Consider the following 16,018-nt stretch of genomic DNA (forward strand, 5'->3'; position numbering starts at 1 on the left):
TCTCTGTTTCTGCAAGTGGTTGTGTTGATCTGTGCATCCGCCCCGTACACAAGAGTTGCAGGGGTTAGAAGGAGGCCAAGTGTCCACCGACAGGCGAAAGGATAAGGAAAATGTGGCATACACATACGATGGAATATTAGCGTTAGAGAAGTGTGATCACGTGGACGAACCTCAAGCGCCGTAACCAGACACAGAAGGACAGTCCTGTATGATTCCACTTACACAGGGTATCCTCAGGAGTCAAGTTCATGGAAACAGAAAGCAGAACGGTTGTTGCCAGGGGCCGGGGAGATGCTGGATGGATATGGAGTTGTGCAAGATGAAGTTCTAGGGATCGGTTACACACAATGTAATTCTAGGGAACACTGCTGAGCTGTACATTTAAAAACGGTTGATGGTAAATTTTCTGTGGGGTTTTTAAACCACGCTTTTAAAAAACAAGAATTACAGGTGCTCCTTGCCCAGCTGCTTTCCTTCGGGTGTCCTGGTGTCTCCGTGGTTGCACTGCACTCCTTTGCAGCTCGTGGGACCCACCCTGCCTCTTCTCCGAGGTACGCTCGCTCGCTCGGGGCAGCAGAGGCACAGTGGGTGTTACAGGGTGACAGGAGTTTGAGCTTATGTAAATGTGGGAGAGGGTCCGTAAGGGAGACCTGGGGGATCCTGGACGGAAGGAGTGCCTCTGAGAAGCCACGCCCAGCCGGCCTGGGGAGCTGTCCCGGAGGGTGCCTGCATGCAGCCACCTGTACGTGGGCCCGGGCCAGGCATCTCCTCGTAGGAAGACGGGGTGCAGAGCAATGGGGTGTAAGAGAAGCTGGAGGCCGCCGGGCTCTTCTGCATCGCTTCCACCTTCTATCCTTGGACAGATTCTCCTTTGGACCCAATCTAACCAACCGTACAGGGATAGAGATTGTAGAAAACGTAGTTCCTGTGTTAACCACGAGGACCCAGAGCTGTGCCTGTTATGAACACCTGACCTGTGCCTGCAGCGTACATTTCAAAGGGCCGCCTGGGGAGATGGGGCATGTGTCCTTTTTTCCCCTTTGCTTCGTTGCAAAGCCACAGTATATAAACCATGACATCTTTTAAAGAGGTATTTGTGTCTTAGCCTGAGAACTTAAGTACCACTTAAATCATGTTGTTTGTTTTTTGTTGTTTTTAATGTGAGAAACGCGGTCTGGGTTTCCATGAACATAATCCACTTAGGGGCAACTTTTGTAAAACGCTCCATGTGTAAATGGCAACTTGCTGTATTTTAGAAGTTTTCTGTAAGGCTATAGTAGCTAATCAAGGGGAAAAAGAAACTTTAAATTAGCTTGAGAATAACCACTAAGAACATCTAGGATAACTGAGCTTCGGGTTTCACTTTCCCCCCAAACAATGTTGCTTGAAAGGACTTAGAAACCGCTCTACCTGAATAGCGTGCAGTATTGTAAGTGAAGCAGTCTCCCTTTACCACTTCAACATCTGGTTTCCCCGTGTTCATGATCAGGAATGGGGATCATTTGTCCCTGAACTGGAGAGTCCAGGAACCTAGCCTGTGCTGTAGTCCTGATTGGAACGCCAGCAAATGACAAGTAAAATGATTTGTAAACATACTTGTATAATACTTCTGAATTTACGAAATATTTCCATAATTGTCTCACTTTTATCCCCCTGTTGGTCCCGGGTTGTAAGACAGCCAACTCCTCCCACCCTTGTTTTGGGCGACAGAACCGAGGCAAAGAAAAATCAGTGACTCCCTTCCCGTTGTGTAGTGAGGGGTCGGGGTGAGTCTCCAGCCCTCGGTCCAGCACCCCCATCTCTGTGAAACCTTGCCTGATACCCCTCCCCGTACCCTGTGGTTTGACTCTTCCCTCCTCTGTGCCACCGGGGCCCACGGGTGCCTCCCTTGCTGTGCTGTCACCTGGAATTTATATCCGTCAGGGTCCAGTTGGGAGGCAGAAAGCGCATAGTAATTGGAACAGGGCCCGCATGATAGGAAACAGGATTCCGCAAACTGGCCACATAGCAAAACACCCCTTATGTCTTGTCTGTCTGTCCGGCAAGGTTGAGCAGTTACCATAGGGACCGGAAGGCCCCGCAAAGCCTAGAATATTTACCATTTGGCTCTTGAAGGAGAAGTTTGCCAGCCCCTGGTGTAGAGGATTACTAACTATTAGCAGATGATTACTTACTGTCAACTTACTGAGTCACGATGAGCTAGGAACTCCTCCGGGGTAGAGAGAGCTTTAAAAGAGTGCAGGAGTAGCAGGCGCAAGGACCAACCACTGCCTCTAGGGCTGAGGCCCGTTACCTATAAGGGAGGAGGCAGGAGGTGTGCGGCTGCCCCCCCCTTACTGCCCTCCCTTCCCCCAGTCTGAGATTCAGATCTGCATGGCATGGGTGTGACAGCAAAGTCACTAGCCCCTCGGGCTAGCTGACAGACAGGAAGCTGCCCGTGCAGAACCTGGCAGGTGGCCAGGGAGCCGGCTGGCATGCCAGTGGAACCCCTGGGAAGCCGTCCGAGGGCATGCTTCTAAAACTGGCCGGGAAGCTGCCCGCTGGAGCGCTCGTGGAACTTGGCTGTGGGGCCGCGGTGGATTCAGCCACTGCCTTGTCCACAGGAGGGGGCGGAGAGGACAGCAGCCCCTCCAGCGCCCTCTCCTGAGGACCCTTGCAGGGCTGCCAGCCCACGGAGGAGAGCTATCCTCAGGTCCTGCCCCAGCATCACCGCTCGCTCGGGCAGCGACGGGTGGTTTGCACTTAAGAGGCTAGCTGGCGTGGTGTTGAAATGGGTCGTTCGCCCACCTTGCTCCTTCTGGATCGTAACGTACCAGGCAGGGGTGTTCGGAAAATGCTCCCTGAATGTTGCGTTCCAGAAACTGTCCCTTGCACGGGCTGGCCCGTGTTCTCTAGAGTGCTGTGCTGTGCTGAGGCTCTGGACTCCGCAGGGTCCCGAGGCCCCTAGACCTTTGCCCCACCTGGAGAAGAGGCACATACCTTGGGCTTTATCCTCCCCGGGGGAGGCCGTGGCCCCTTGGCTCCGAACGAATGCTCCTCCCGGGGTTCTCTTCTGCAGCCAGCCTGGGGTCTGAGCTGCCGCTGCTGATCCCCTGTTGCAAATTCCCTCCCCTCTGTTTCTTAAAACCGCTCCCTGAGCAGCCAGCTTCTTGTCTGTGTGTGTTTGGGCTTGTGGTTGCGCAGTGCAGCCTCCACTGCCTCTGGGTCTTCACACATCTCATTGACCTGCTCAGCCCCTCAGCCTGGCTCTGTCGCCTTGTCGGGGCCACACCTGCCTTTGTCTTGGGGTGGCATGTGACCCAGCGTTCGCTTTAGCCATGGGTGGCAGGCGTGTGTTAGAATCTTCAGAGCAGACGCTCCTGTTCTTGCGCATGGGACTGAATACTGACGTGCTCATCTGAATCCGAATGTGTGAGGTGGGTGTTGGTTTCTTAGGATTTTTTGCATGTGGGGGTAGTTATCATTTTTCTTGCTTTTTGGTATGTTTTTTTGTCAACCATGAGGAAAGCAGTTTTCTTCCCTAATTGATATTTTATTGGTTGTTTTGAGGATTGGTACACACACGGTTCAATTTGTACATCCTTCCTAATGTATGTAGGAACCGAGGAACTAAGAAACCACGTAGTTCTGATTCTTTTCTAAACAGGTGTTCCACTGACTTTCTGGCTTAAAATGTGGAAACAACTTTTCCTTAAGAGGATATCAAGTATGAATCCCTTCAAATGTTGATAGGCTGTGACATCACAGGTCCCACTTCACCATTTCATATCATAAGCACCACGTGCTCAAATTTCCATGTTTTTCTTGGCACATTCATGGCGCGTTATTAGGGAAACTGGAGTGTCATGACCGGGGACAGGAAGGGCCAAGATCAAGAAGTGGTTTTCTTTAGGAAGTAATTATACTAAAAAACATAGGAGTACAGGTAATTTTATTTTTATTTTTTTAACTTATTTTTTTGTTTTGTTTTGTTTGTTTGTTTTTGCGGTACGCGGGCCTCTCACCGCTGTGGCCTCTCCCGCCGCGGAGCACAGGGTCCGGACGCGCAGGCTCAGCGGCCATGGCTCACAGGCCCAGCCGCTCCGCGGCATGTGGGATCCTCCCAGACCGGGGCACGAACCCGCGTCCCCTGCATCGGCAGGCGGACTCTCAACCACTGCGCCACCAGGGAAGCCCTAACTTCTTATTTTATATCTGAGTATAGTTGATTAACAATGTTGCATTCGTTTCAGATGTACAACAGAGTGATTCAGTTATACGGTATACATGTATCTATTCTTTTCTAAATTCTTTTCTCAGGTTGTTACAGGATATTGAGCTGAGTTCCCTGTGCTACACAGTAGGTCCTTGTTGGTTATCCATTTTAAATATAGCAGCGTGTATCTGTCAGTCCCAAACTCCCTAACTATCCCTCCCCCCACCCCCCTTGGTAACCATAAGTTCGTTCTCTAAGTCTGAGTCTGTTTCTGCCTTTTGTAGCATTTTTAAAATTTTCCACATATAAGCGATATCATACGATATTTCTCTTTGTCTGTCTGACTTGTGTCACTCAGTATGACAATCTGTAGGTCCATCCGTGTTGCTGCAAATGGCATTATTTCATTCTTTTTAATGGCTGAGTAATATTCCATTGTGTGTGTGTGTGTGTGTGTGTGTGTGTACACACACACCACATCTTCTTTATCCTTTCCTCTGTTGATGGACGTTTAGGTTGCTTCCGTGTCTTGGCTATTGTAAACAGTGCTGCAGTGAACACCGCAGTGCACATATCCTTTTGGACCATGTTTTTCTCCGGGTATCCTGTTCAAGACCTATTACGTGCGTGACTGCGTCTCCAAATTGCCATTGAGTATGTTTTATGTTGTCAGGTTAAGAAAAACTACCCCCCATGGAATGTTAAGCTGAATTCATTATCCCACCCTTCCCTGGTTGGACTAAAAAATAACCAACGAACAATTTCACCTCTTCAGAAAGCGTTTATACTCCAGAAATGGGGTGAGGTGGGATTTCCTTCTTAAGCATGTTTCCAGAGCTACGGCGAAGCTTAAATTCCCCAAATAGTCGATAAAAACACTCCTCGGGATGTACAAGAAGGGAGACAGGGACCAGTGACTGATGGTATGTTCACGTCTTAACACTTGAGAGGTTTTTGGTTTTCGATGGGCTTCTCGGTTACCAGAGATGCACTCTCCGATTAGTTCACAATTTGATACTTTTCCTGGATGAGTCAGCTCTCTTTTCTGAAACAAGGGAGCTCAAGGAGAACGAGTTAAAATAGTTAAATGAAGCAGACCAAGGAGGTGACGTCAGTGATTGTCCTGGCTCACAAAAGGCAGTGCTTTCTCATGGCTTGTTCTCCAGACAGCAAAGCTTTCTTTGAGATAGTCATAACTGATTAATCACGGGTGTGATTCATGGCCTTTGAAATATGATACTGGACTTAACACATTCTTCCTCCTTTGGTTTTGATCTCTGGGTGTCACGATTTTCCACATCAGTCCCGCTCAACGTCTGAGCTCCCCCCGGCCGACCCCTTTCCTGTGGCCCTTGACGTCCAGCATCGCTTCTGTCCTTAGACCTTCCTTCCCAGTGTCTGGAGCACTTACTTACATTAGTGTTCTCTGCCCTGTGTTGGTTTGAGCCCTTGTTTCTGTCCAGTACAAAGACAGAACCCGCCGCCTTCTGTTCTCGGGCAGAAGAAATTCTTTTCGCGTCAGCCTCCAGGATGAAGCTACCAGACGCATTTGCTGGAATAAGAAGGTCGCTCCCCTGCTTCCGTGCTGGCCTTCGGGGGCCCCCACTGCCTCCAGGATATCATGCCAGATTCTGACCCAAGGTCAAGTTCCTCATCTTCCTCTTTCTGCCCTTATCTTCAAACGCTCCCCAGCCAGAGCTCTGCGCTGGGCCAGGCTGACATTCCTCAGACCGGCCCGGCTTCCTGCCTCTGCCCCATCTTCACATGCAGACCCCCCTGTGGACTGTCCGCCCCCATCCATGCCACCCCTTTCAAGTTGCCCTTCGTGGGCCTCTCTCTTCGTGAAGTCTTTCATCTCCAGCCCCGAGGCCAAGCGAGCCCGGCCCCTCGCGCTCCTGCTGCCCTGATGTGGTTCCTTCCCACGGGAGTCCCGGCTTCCAGGAGAATCAAGGTTCTCCGGCCTCCGTGGATGTCATCCTTGATCAGCTGTAACTAACATCCGTTGGATGAAATACAAAAACTTTGTTCCAACGAGATTTCCATTGACTGTTTTTTTCCCCCGCTGCTGTTTCCAGAAAAAGTGTTTCCATAAGAACAGCAAGGAAATCTGCACATTTGGGGACACTTGAGTCTTAATTGAGGCCCTACACAGGAGTTTTCCAATGCCAGTGAACACTCAGACCAGAATATTTGACCTGGCATGTGAACGTGGGACGTTGATTCTGCCCGTGACACACGGACAGGCATCATGGGTGTGGAGTCATTTGTTCTCGTGTGCCTGTCTTTTTGTAAAGGGACTTTTCTTCTGAGCTACAGCGAGCGGCACTGAGAACTTCGCCTGGTGGCTCTGGGACAGGACTGCCCTGTTTGTGGCTCCCGAGTGCTGTAGATGTCAGGCAGTTCCCTCTGCTAGTGGCAATGCCAAGCGCTCTCTTGACTATAAGGTAGGGGACGGTGACAGAACGATCCTGAGTGTCTGTAATGTGTGATACACTGTACAGTGCTGGCAGGCAGAGTCAGTAAGTATCCTATGAGACTAGAGCCAACTTCAGGTTTGCTCTCTACCAAGTTCAAGCCTAATTAATTCTTCCTAATGGGAGAAGTTTGAGGGGGTCAAGAGTACAGACTGCAGGTTTTCAAAACGTCTTCTTTTACAACTGTTTTCTCCATGAGCACAATAAACGTCAAACAGACAGTTTGTCTTGGCGAGGAAGCCAGGCGGGGAGAATTCCCCAGCTTCTGTGTCGCCCAAGCCCAGTGCCGTCTTTGCTGGGAATGTAGGTAGAGTGTGGTCGGGACAGCACAGGTGGACACTTCGGAGTGCGGTCTTCACTGGTGCAGGAGGAGCTTGGGAAGTCTTTGCGGATGAGGGGAAGCAACACGATGTCATCACACTTCGATGCCAGCGCTTGGAGACAGTCTCGCAGAACTTGTGCATCCAGGGGTTTGTGGGAACGAGACTGAAAAACCCACCAGGTCATGGCTGAGTCACACGGGTTGCCTCCAGGACGTCCTGCCTTGGAAAGCTGTCCTAAGGCCCTTGCAGGTTCCTTGGTCATAGTTGTCTTGCCTGAAGAGTTTTCTTGTGAAGCTGAAATTCAGAGAGGCATCATCGCAAGGAGAGGGACACACGTACACGCGCTACCCTCGCTTCTCGCCAGCTCTGCGCGTGTTTGCTTGTTTGGGCTTTTGTGACTCTCACCCCCTCTTTGTTCACTTTCTGCACCTCACCCACCCATCTTCTTCCAGGTTTCTCCGTGTTGGGGCCCCAGGGTTCTGTCCTCAGCTCTTGGTGGGTCTGTTTTCTGTGTAGGAGGCCTCCATCCCCGTCCCTCCAGTTTTTAAATTCCTTCCGCTGCTGGTCACCCCGTGAGCAGGCCACCTCTCCCCGGGTACCCTCCCCTCCCCTCAGGCAGCCGCCCACCGACCCTCTGCCTGGACGGCCCTTTGGCCTCCCACCCAGGGCGTGCCAAAACAGAAACTCCCCACCACGTAACCTTCACCTTGGCCATGTGTGGCTGAGTGTGTAATCTTGGTGGGGTGGAAACTTATTTACGATCTGTTATCATGTCGGGATAAAAGTTGTCTAGACTTTGAAACCGGTTGTTAACCGAATGGTTCGCTTCATAGTTTAGTTAGGAGTGCTCATTTTGTTTATGCCGTGGACTTGCAATGAATAATTGCTTTATTAACCTAGGAAAAGTTCAGCTGTCCTTGGGATCGGGCGGAGACTTCAGGAAAGCACCACGTGGTTTCAGAGCGGAGCCTGTGAGTTGCCTCGTTTCCAGCTCTGTAACTACCGGAGGAGAAACGTTCACGGCTTTAGTGCTTTGTGAGGTTCGGAACGGACCTTTAGGTTAGTCCTGGCAAACAGCAGCGAACTTCCTAACCCGTACACCTCTGTGCCTAGAAGCATTCATCTTTTTCACTAGTTGTCCTAGCAGTTCGTAAACATAATGGCTTTTCAGTGTGAAACGGGGGTTGGCAACTTTTTTTTAATAACAAGCCAAGTAGTAAATATTTTTGGCTTTGTGGGTCAGACTCTGCTGTTCTCTCCTGTAGCAGTGTATAAACAGATAGCTCTGGTTGTATTCCAGTAAAATTTTATTTACAAAAAAAAAAAAAGCAGCTGGCTGGATTTGACGCATGGGCCCCAGTTTGCCAAGCGCTAGTACAGAAAGCAGATTGGTTAATCGATGGATTATTTGATGCTGAGTTGGATTATTACTGTATAGGGCAGACGAGGGTGAGGATTTAAAGATTGAGATTCCTCAGGATAAAAATCATAAAACGCTTTTAAGGAGTCAGTCAACACACATTCATACACGCGTGTTCAACACTGAGTAGGGAGTATTTTACGTACCCAGCGTGGTGTAATCATCTAGGACTGTAATGAAAGGAATCAGATGCTAAGCGTCAGCAAGGATGTGGAGAAACTGGGGCCCTCGGATGCAGAACGTAAAACGGTGCAGCTGCTTCAGAAGGCAGTCTGGCAGGTCCTCACAAGGTTCGCCGTAGCTACCGTGCGACCCTGCCGTTCCACTCCTAGGCGTACACCCAAGGGAAGTGAAGACGCACGCGCAGGCACGCACTTGTACACCAGTGCTCACGGCAGCGTTAGTAGCCAAAAAGGAAAAGCAGCTTCAATACCCGGCACCGATGAACGGATAAATAAAATGTGGTCGGTCCATACAGTGGAGCGTCCTTCAGCCATAAGAACGAGTGAAGCTGTGACGCAGGCTACGACACGGTGCACCTTGAAACCCTGAGCAAAAGAAGCCAGACACAGAAGGCCGCCTACTGTAGGATTTTGTTTATATGAAATATCCAGGGTAGGCAAACCTAGACGCAGAGAGCAGACGCATGGTTGCCAGGGGCTGGAAGCCTCGGGAAGTGACCGCTGACAGGCACGGACGAGGTTTCTTCTGGGGTTAGGAAACCGTTCTAAAGTGGGTGGTGGTGGTGGCTGGACAGCTCTGTGAATATACTAAGAAGCCACTCATTTATCTTTATATGGGTGAGTTGTGTGCTGTCTGAATTATATCTAAATACAGCTGTTACGGAAATAACTAGGTGCGGGATTAATCTATGAGAAATAACTAGTAAATAATAATTTAAAAAAAATCCATCATGATTTTTTGGAGGAAGGAGATCCAGAAAGTGAATCGGTATTTCTGGCTCTGCTGTTTCTGGTGTGTTTCTGAGAGCTCGTGCGCTTTCCCGCCCCTCCGTGAATGGTACACCTTGAGGAGGCAGACCGGGTGAGGGATGCGTCCCTGGTCTCCCGCTGGGAATCATGGCCCAGGTGGATCCCTTCACCCCTGGGTTGTCCTGAAGCCAGTCTGAGAAAACCTGTGGGTGGCGTGTGTCACGGGCATGTTGTCTTCCTGGCCAAGTCCTGGGGACTTGTTTGCTTGTTCAAGAGGCTCACAGGGTACACTTCTGTGTTGCAGATCGAAGAAGGAAGCAAAGCCGCGGCAGTGGACAAGTTGTTGGCCGGAGATGAGATCGTTGGCATCAACGACATCAGTCTGTCGGGGTTTAGACAGGAAGCGATTTGCCTGGTGAAGGGGTCGCATAAGACCCTGAAGCTGGTGGTGAAAAGGTAAGACCTGGGCCTCGTGCCTTGTTTACAAACAGAGATGAGCGGGACCGTGAAACCTGGAGTCTATTGGCCACGCCGTGTCACTGTGGCAATCGTGATTTGGACTTAAGTCACGCGCGTGTGTGTGTGTACATGCATGTACACTTAGGAATCTATCTCTTGGCCAAGGATGAATCCAACATCAAAAATTTTAAACATTCTTTTTTAAAAATTAATTTTTATTGGAGTATAGTTGATTTACAGTGTTGTGTTAGTTTCTGCTATACAGCAAAATGAATCAGCTATACATATACAGATGTCCACTCTTTTAGATTCTATTCCCATGTAGATTATTACAAAGTTGTTGTTTTTTTCCCAATAGTTATTTATCTTGGCTGCGCTGGGTCTTAGTTGTGGCACTCAGGGTCTTCATTGCAGCACGTGGCATCTTTAGTTGCGGCATGTGGACTTGTAGTTGTGGCGTGCATTCAGGATCTAGTTCCCCAGCCAGAGATCGAACACAGGCCCCCTGCATTGGGAGCGTGCAGTCTTGCCCACTGGACCACCAGGGAAGTCCCTACAAAGTATCGAGTAGAGTTCCCTGTGCTATACAGTAGGTTCCTAAAAGATTTCTTCTTTTATTACTGTTGACTGTTAATTTCGATGTAAGTGATTTTGAATACTTAAATCTTATTCTTGGCGACATGTCGGTGGTTTTCTGGCAGTGAGGAAACTGCTTATGCTCCAGATGATGAAGTGTCATTGCTTGTGTTTTACACAAGGTGGCAGGCTACCAGGTTTCGGGGTTTTATGCTAAAATGGGATGCATATAGACTTACAGGTCAGCTGGCAGGTGTTTCCAGTGCTGTGCTGAGGTCCGAGGGGAGCAAGTGCATATTCCGAGAAAGGAGATTGTGGATAGGAGTTGGCATGATTTGAAGGGGTCGGAACGTGAAGTTGGGCACGTGATGCTTTCACACACAGGCACTAGAACGGTCCTACGGGGCAGCATGGAGGTGTTGTGTGACTTTTGTTTTTTGGCCACGCTGCACAGCTTGTGGGAATCTTAGTTCCCCAACCGGGGACCAGGAATCGAACCTGTGCCCCCTGAAGTGGAAGTGCTGAGTCTTAACCCCTGGACCGCCAGGGAATGCTGGTGACTGGTTTCAGATAGAAATAATTCTCGACCTTGTGTTCTACAGTTGGCTAATTCATAGTAAAGTGTTGACGTGCCCCTTTTAGCAGAATTAGTGCAGTCTTTCCAAGGTTGGCTGTAAATTTTATTTTACTTTTTAAAATGTTATTTATTTATTTATTGTTTATTTTTGGTTGCATTGGGTCTTTGTTGCTGTGTGCGGGCTTTCTCTAGTTGCGGCGAGCAGGGGCTACTCTTCGTTGCAGTGCATGTGCTTCTCACTGTGGTGGCTTCTCTTGCTGCAGAGCATGGACCCTAGGCGCGCGGGCTTCAGTAGTTGTGGCACACAGGCTTCAGCAGTTGCGGCTCACGGGCTCTAGAGCACAGGCTCAGTAGCTGTGGCGCACAGGCTTAGTTGCTCCGCGGCATGTGGGATCTTCCCGGACCAGGGCTCGAACCCATGTCCCCTGCATTGGCAGGCGGATTCTTAACCACTGTGCCACCAGGGAAGCCTGGCTGTATATTTTAAAAAGTAAATTGACTCAAGGCCTTCAGTTTTTAGTACAGACTTGAAGACATTATCCCTGTGGACTTTTTATGTATTTATTTTTGGGGGACCAAAATAGCATCCAAGGAGGAGGTTCAGAAACGAAGAAGGAAAAAATTTCATCCTTTGCCACATTAATGTAGCAGCCTCATTTCTCAGTGGAATAGGCTGTCCTCCTTGTAAATCAGAAAACTGAAGTCTCAGAATGGCCATTTTGGAGACTTCTGGGGGAGCAAGGGACAGGACGGGTACCATCATGGTGTGTAATTTCTTTGAGGTCACCTTATTAAGCCTCCTAAGGCAGGACGTGTGAAGTCCTCACAGGATTCCGTCAGACTTGGTGGAGCGCTGGTGATGGTGAGGGACACTGACCCACACAGGGGAGACAGCGGTTATAAACCACCACCTGAAGTGTCTCCTTTGCGGGGCTGCCCGAGCCCCCAGAACACACAGACGGCTCGTTGGCTTACTGTCCATCTCCCCCCACTGGGAAAACACTGGCTTCGTTGACGCGGTGAGCAAACCGTCTCGCCAGTTTGCGGCTCCTTATTGCAGTGCCCGACGCGCAAGGGCAAGTGAAGGGCTTGGACTTACTGAATCGAATTGATTTGAACTGCACCGGGACGGGCATCATTGGAGGGCCTCATGGGGATGCTGACACTGAGGTGCTCACTCAGTAAAACCTGTCAGTGTGACATCGGCCAGCCCGGGGGAGGCAGCAGCGAATAAAACCGAGCCAGTGACACATCCTGGGGGACGGAATCAGGATGCATGAATATTTTCACCGGTTGCATCTCACAAGGTAAAAATGAAATGTTGGTCTATGTCAGATCTTATTCTAGGGTCCAAAAAAAGAAAAAGCAGGTGTGTAATAAAGTTGGTTTAGTAACAACAGCTATAAAGAAGGGAATTTGCACCCCAGTAGGAAGTTGGATGAAAGACACTCATAGGCAGTTTCTAATATGAGAAATGCACATAGGAAACAAGTGTTTAAAAAGACGTTTAACTAGGGATCGACAAGTTTACTTACAAACCAGGTTTTGATTCTCCAGCTGGCCGAGATCTAATGGAATAGCAATGCCCGTTGGTGCTGAGATGTGGGGAAACAAGTGCTTATTTGATGTAATGCTGATGAGACTTTCTGGTAAGCGGTTTGGCAACATGTGTCAAAAGGCCTGTTTTGGACTCAGAATTTCATTTCTTGGATCCTAGATATTCAGCAAAAGGAAATGACTGAAGTGAATTAGGGACCATCCATACTGCAGAGTGCTGCCATTATAAATGGTGTGAGCCAAATGAACTTACCTACGAAACACAAACAGACTCCCAGACACAGAGCACAGACTGGGGGTTGCCAAAGGCGGGTGGGGGGCGGAGGAGGGATGCATTGGGAGGTTGGGATTAGCAGATGCAAACTCTTATATATAGAATGGGTAAACAACAAGGTCCTACTGTAGAGCACAGGGAACTCTAGTCAGCATCCTGTGACAGACCGTAATGGAATAGAATATGAAAAAAATATATATGTGTGTGTATAACTGAGTCTCTGCTGTACAGCAGAAATGAACACCTTATAAATCTATACGTCAATAAAAGTTTTTAAAAAGAATACCAGTGCTACTACAAAATTAAAAAATGGTGTCAGTGGGCTTCCCTGGTGGCACAGTGGTTAAGAATCCGCCTGCCAATGCAAGGGACACGGGTTCGAGCCCTGGTCCGGGAAGAATCCCACATGCCGCGCGGAGCAACTAAGCCCACGCACCACAGCTACTGAGCCTGCATGCTAGAGCCCGCAAGTCATGATTACTGAAGCCTGCACGCCTAGAGCCCGTGCTTTGCAACGGGAGAGCCCACTGCAATGAGAAGCCCGCGCACCGCAGAGGGGACTGAGAAAGCCCGTGTGCAGCGACAAAGACCCAACGCAGCCAAAAATAAATAAATAAAATAAATTTATGGGAAAAAAATGGTGTCAGTATTTCGTGACATGGAAAGATGCCCCTCAAAGTCCAGTTGAGTGGAACACATACAAGCAGTTACAGAACTGTATCGGCCCCATGAAAAAAAGTTTTAATTTTTAATTGTGGTAAAATACACATAACAAAACTTACCATCTTATCCATTAAGTGCACAGTCTAAGTGTATTACTTCTCTGATGATAAAAATGGCGAGCTTGTTGCACTTTTTTTTTTTTTTTTTTTTTTTTTTGCGGTACGCGGGCCTCTCACTGTTGTGGCCTCTCCCGTTGCGGAGCACAGGCTCCGGACGCGCAGGCTCAGCGGCCATGGCTCACGGGCCCAGCCGCTCCGCGGCATGTGGGATCTTCCCGGGCCGGGGCACGAACCCGTGTCCCCTGCATCGGCAGGCGGACTCTCAACCACTGCGCCACCGGGGAAGCCCTCGTTGCACTTTTAAAGAGGAGAGGCCTTTGGGGTTCCGTGTGATGTGTTCACAGGACTCAGCAGGAGGTTTGGTCCCCAGGAAGCGGTCAGCTGTGCTCTGTTCTGGGCGGTGCCCCCCAGGAGGCTCTGTTTATTGCTCTGTGATCAAGACAGGCAGGATCACCCTAAGGGGTGGGTGTTGGAATGCCGGCTACAGTTACTCCAAGAGTGACTTTTTATTCCGCATTTATGAGTACTCAGAGTAGTAACCCGTGGGCGTGGGACAACATTCACTTTGGAACGAGAACTGGGTGGGATACATCAGCCTTTCTCCCAAGCCCTCTCATCTTCCCATTTTGCCGCTCCGGAGAGTGGCCGTGTCAGTACTAATCTCTTAGGTTTCCTTTTAGAAACAGGTACCTCCTTATGTGTTACACGTGAAAATGGGGGTTGGTCCAGGGTGAGTGCTCTGAGTCGAGATTTCTCCTGACCCCGTGCGGCTCCACGGTCTGGATCCTCTGCTGTGTGTCTAGCAGGTCCTCTGTGTGCGGACATTTACGGTGCTTCCGGTGTCCAGCAGACAGTGCTGCGGTGTGATGCTTCTGTACCCGAGACCCCATACATGTGCGTGTAGGCCGTCCTGATCCGTTCCTAGCGTGGGAGGTTTTGAGGCAGAAAGCACCGTGCATCGTGAAGTCTGTTTTTGTTGGCTTTGTGGATGTGATAGGTGACCGATGCTTTTACCGTTTAAATGGGCATTTCTGTCATTATGACCGAGGTTGGGCATCATTCCATGTGTTCAGAAGCTTTTTTTTTTTTTTGAATTCGAGGAACATAGTTAAGGATCTAAAAACCGGATGATGTGAGTTCTGTTCGGAGTACACACCATGAGAACTGGGGGTAGAAGGAGAGAGAAGGCCTGGGGGCCCGGCCCGTTGGCCGTGGAGCTGACTGCGTATCCAACAGACTTGTGGGGAGACCGGTCAAACTTTGGCTGTGAAGGGTTGATGGGGGCCCTGGTGTAGAATCCCACTTTGTAATCCGCATACCCGGTTTCCCTTTAAGTGAGGGGTGTGCAGGATGACTATCTAGTTTAGATAGAGCTTAATAGTCTAACTAACACATATAACCCAATATAAAACCAAACCAAGCAGTTTGTCCAAATGTTTTTTTCTTTTCAAACACACTTTTAAAAACAAACTTAGGTGTTTTTAAATTTTTTAAAGGTAATTTTGGATTAAATTTTAATACTGTGTGTGGGTATTACTTTTGCCTATTAGAAAAGTCTGAAACGGTGGTTTTGCCTAGAAATGTGAATAAAATTCTACAAAATGGTTAATTAGTCAATACTAGGATCTGTTGATGTCGTCTGGCACATGGTGAATTACGGTTGTAAGTACTGAAGATGCACATAATAAGGAGTTTTAAAACTCCATATGGGGCTTCCCTGGTGGCGCAGTGGTTGAGAGTCCGCCTGCCGATGCAGGGGACGCTGGTTCGTGCCCCGGTCCGGGACGATCCCACGTGCCACGGAGCGGCTGGGCCCGTGAGCCATGGGCGCTGAGCCTGCGCGTCCGGAGCCTGCGCTCCGCGACGGGAGAGGCCACGGCGGTGAGAGGCCCGCGTACTGCAAAAAAAAAAGAAAAAAAGAAAAAAACTGCATACTAACTTACCATTTACCTTATTACAAAGGCACCAGTGAGTGCTTTTAACATGATTTCTCTTAAATCGGTGACGTTTTCTTCTCTCTCTAAATCTCACCATTCTCGTGTTTCTTTATCCCTAGGCAACCACTAATCTGACTTGTATCTCAGAGATTAGTTAGCATTTTCTAACTAGTGTTATATGTAGAGCTCCAAAAGGGATCATGTACTCTTTTAATATATATATATATAAATTTATTTACTTTTGGCTGCTTTGGGTCTTCGTTGCTGCGCGTCGGTTTTCTCTAGTTGCGGCGAGCTGGGGCTACTCTTCGTTGCGGTGCATGGGCTTCTCATTGCGGTGGCTTCTCTTGTTGTGGAGCACAGGCTCTAGGCGCACGGGCTTCAGTAGTTGTGGCGCGTGGGCTCAGTAGCTGTGGCTCGCGGGCTCTAGAGTGCAGGCTCAGTAGTTGTGGCGCACAGGCCCAGCTGCTCCGCGGCATGCGGGATCTTCCCGGACCAGGGCTCGAACCCGT

At 49.3% G+C, this 16,018-nt stretch overlaps 1 protein-coding gene across 6 annotated transcripts in view; it reads left to right on the forward strand.

Moving 5' to 3' along the window:
• The window catches only part of SHROOM2 (shroom family member 2), a 135,488-nt gene that overhangs the window by 51,849 nt on the left and 67,621 nt on the right, over window positions 1-16,018 (forward strand). For all 6 annotated transcript variants that reach the window (XM_033420219.2, XM_033420218.2, XM_004265520.3 and 3 more), the window contains exon 2: window positions 9,649-9,800. In XM_033420219.2, the coding sequence (XP_033276110.1) occupies window positions 9,649-9,800 (152 nt within the window). The remainder of the gene's footprint in view (window positions 1-9,648; window positions 9,801-16,018) is intronic.

Source organism: Orcinus orca, chromosome X (assembly GCF_937001465.1).
Source record: "Orcinus orca chromosome X, mOrcOrc1.1, whole genome shotgun sequence".
Classification (NCBI taxonomy): domain Eukaryota; kingdom Metazoa; phylum Chordata; class Mammalia; order Artiodactyla; family Delphinidae; genus Orcinus; species Orcinus orca.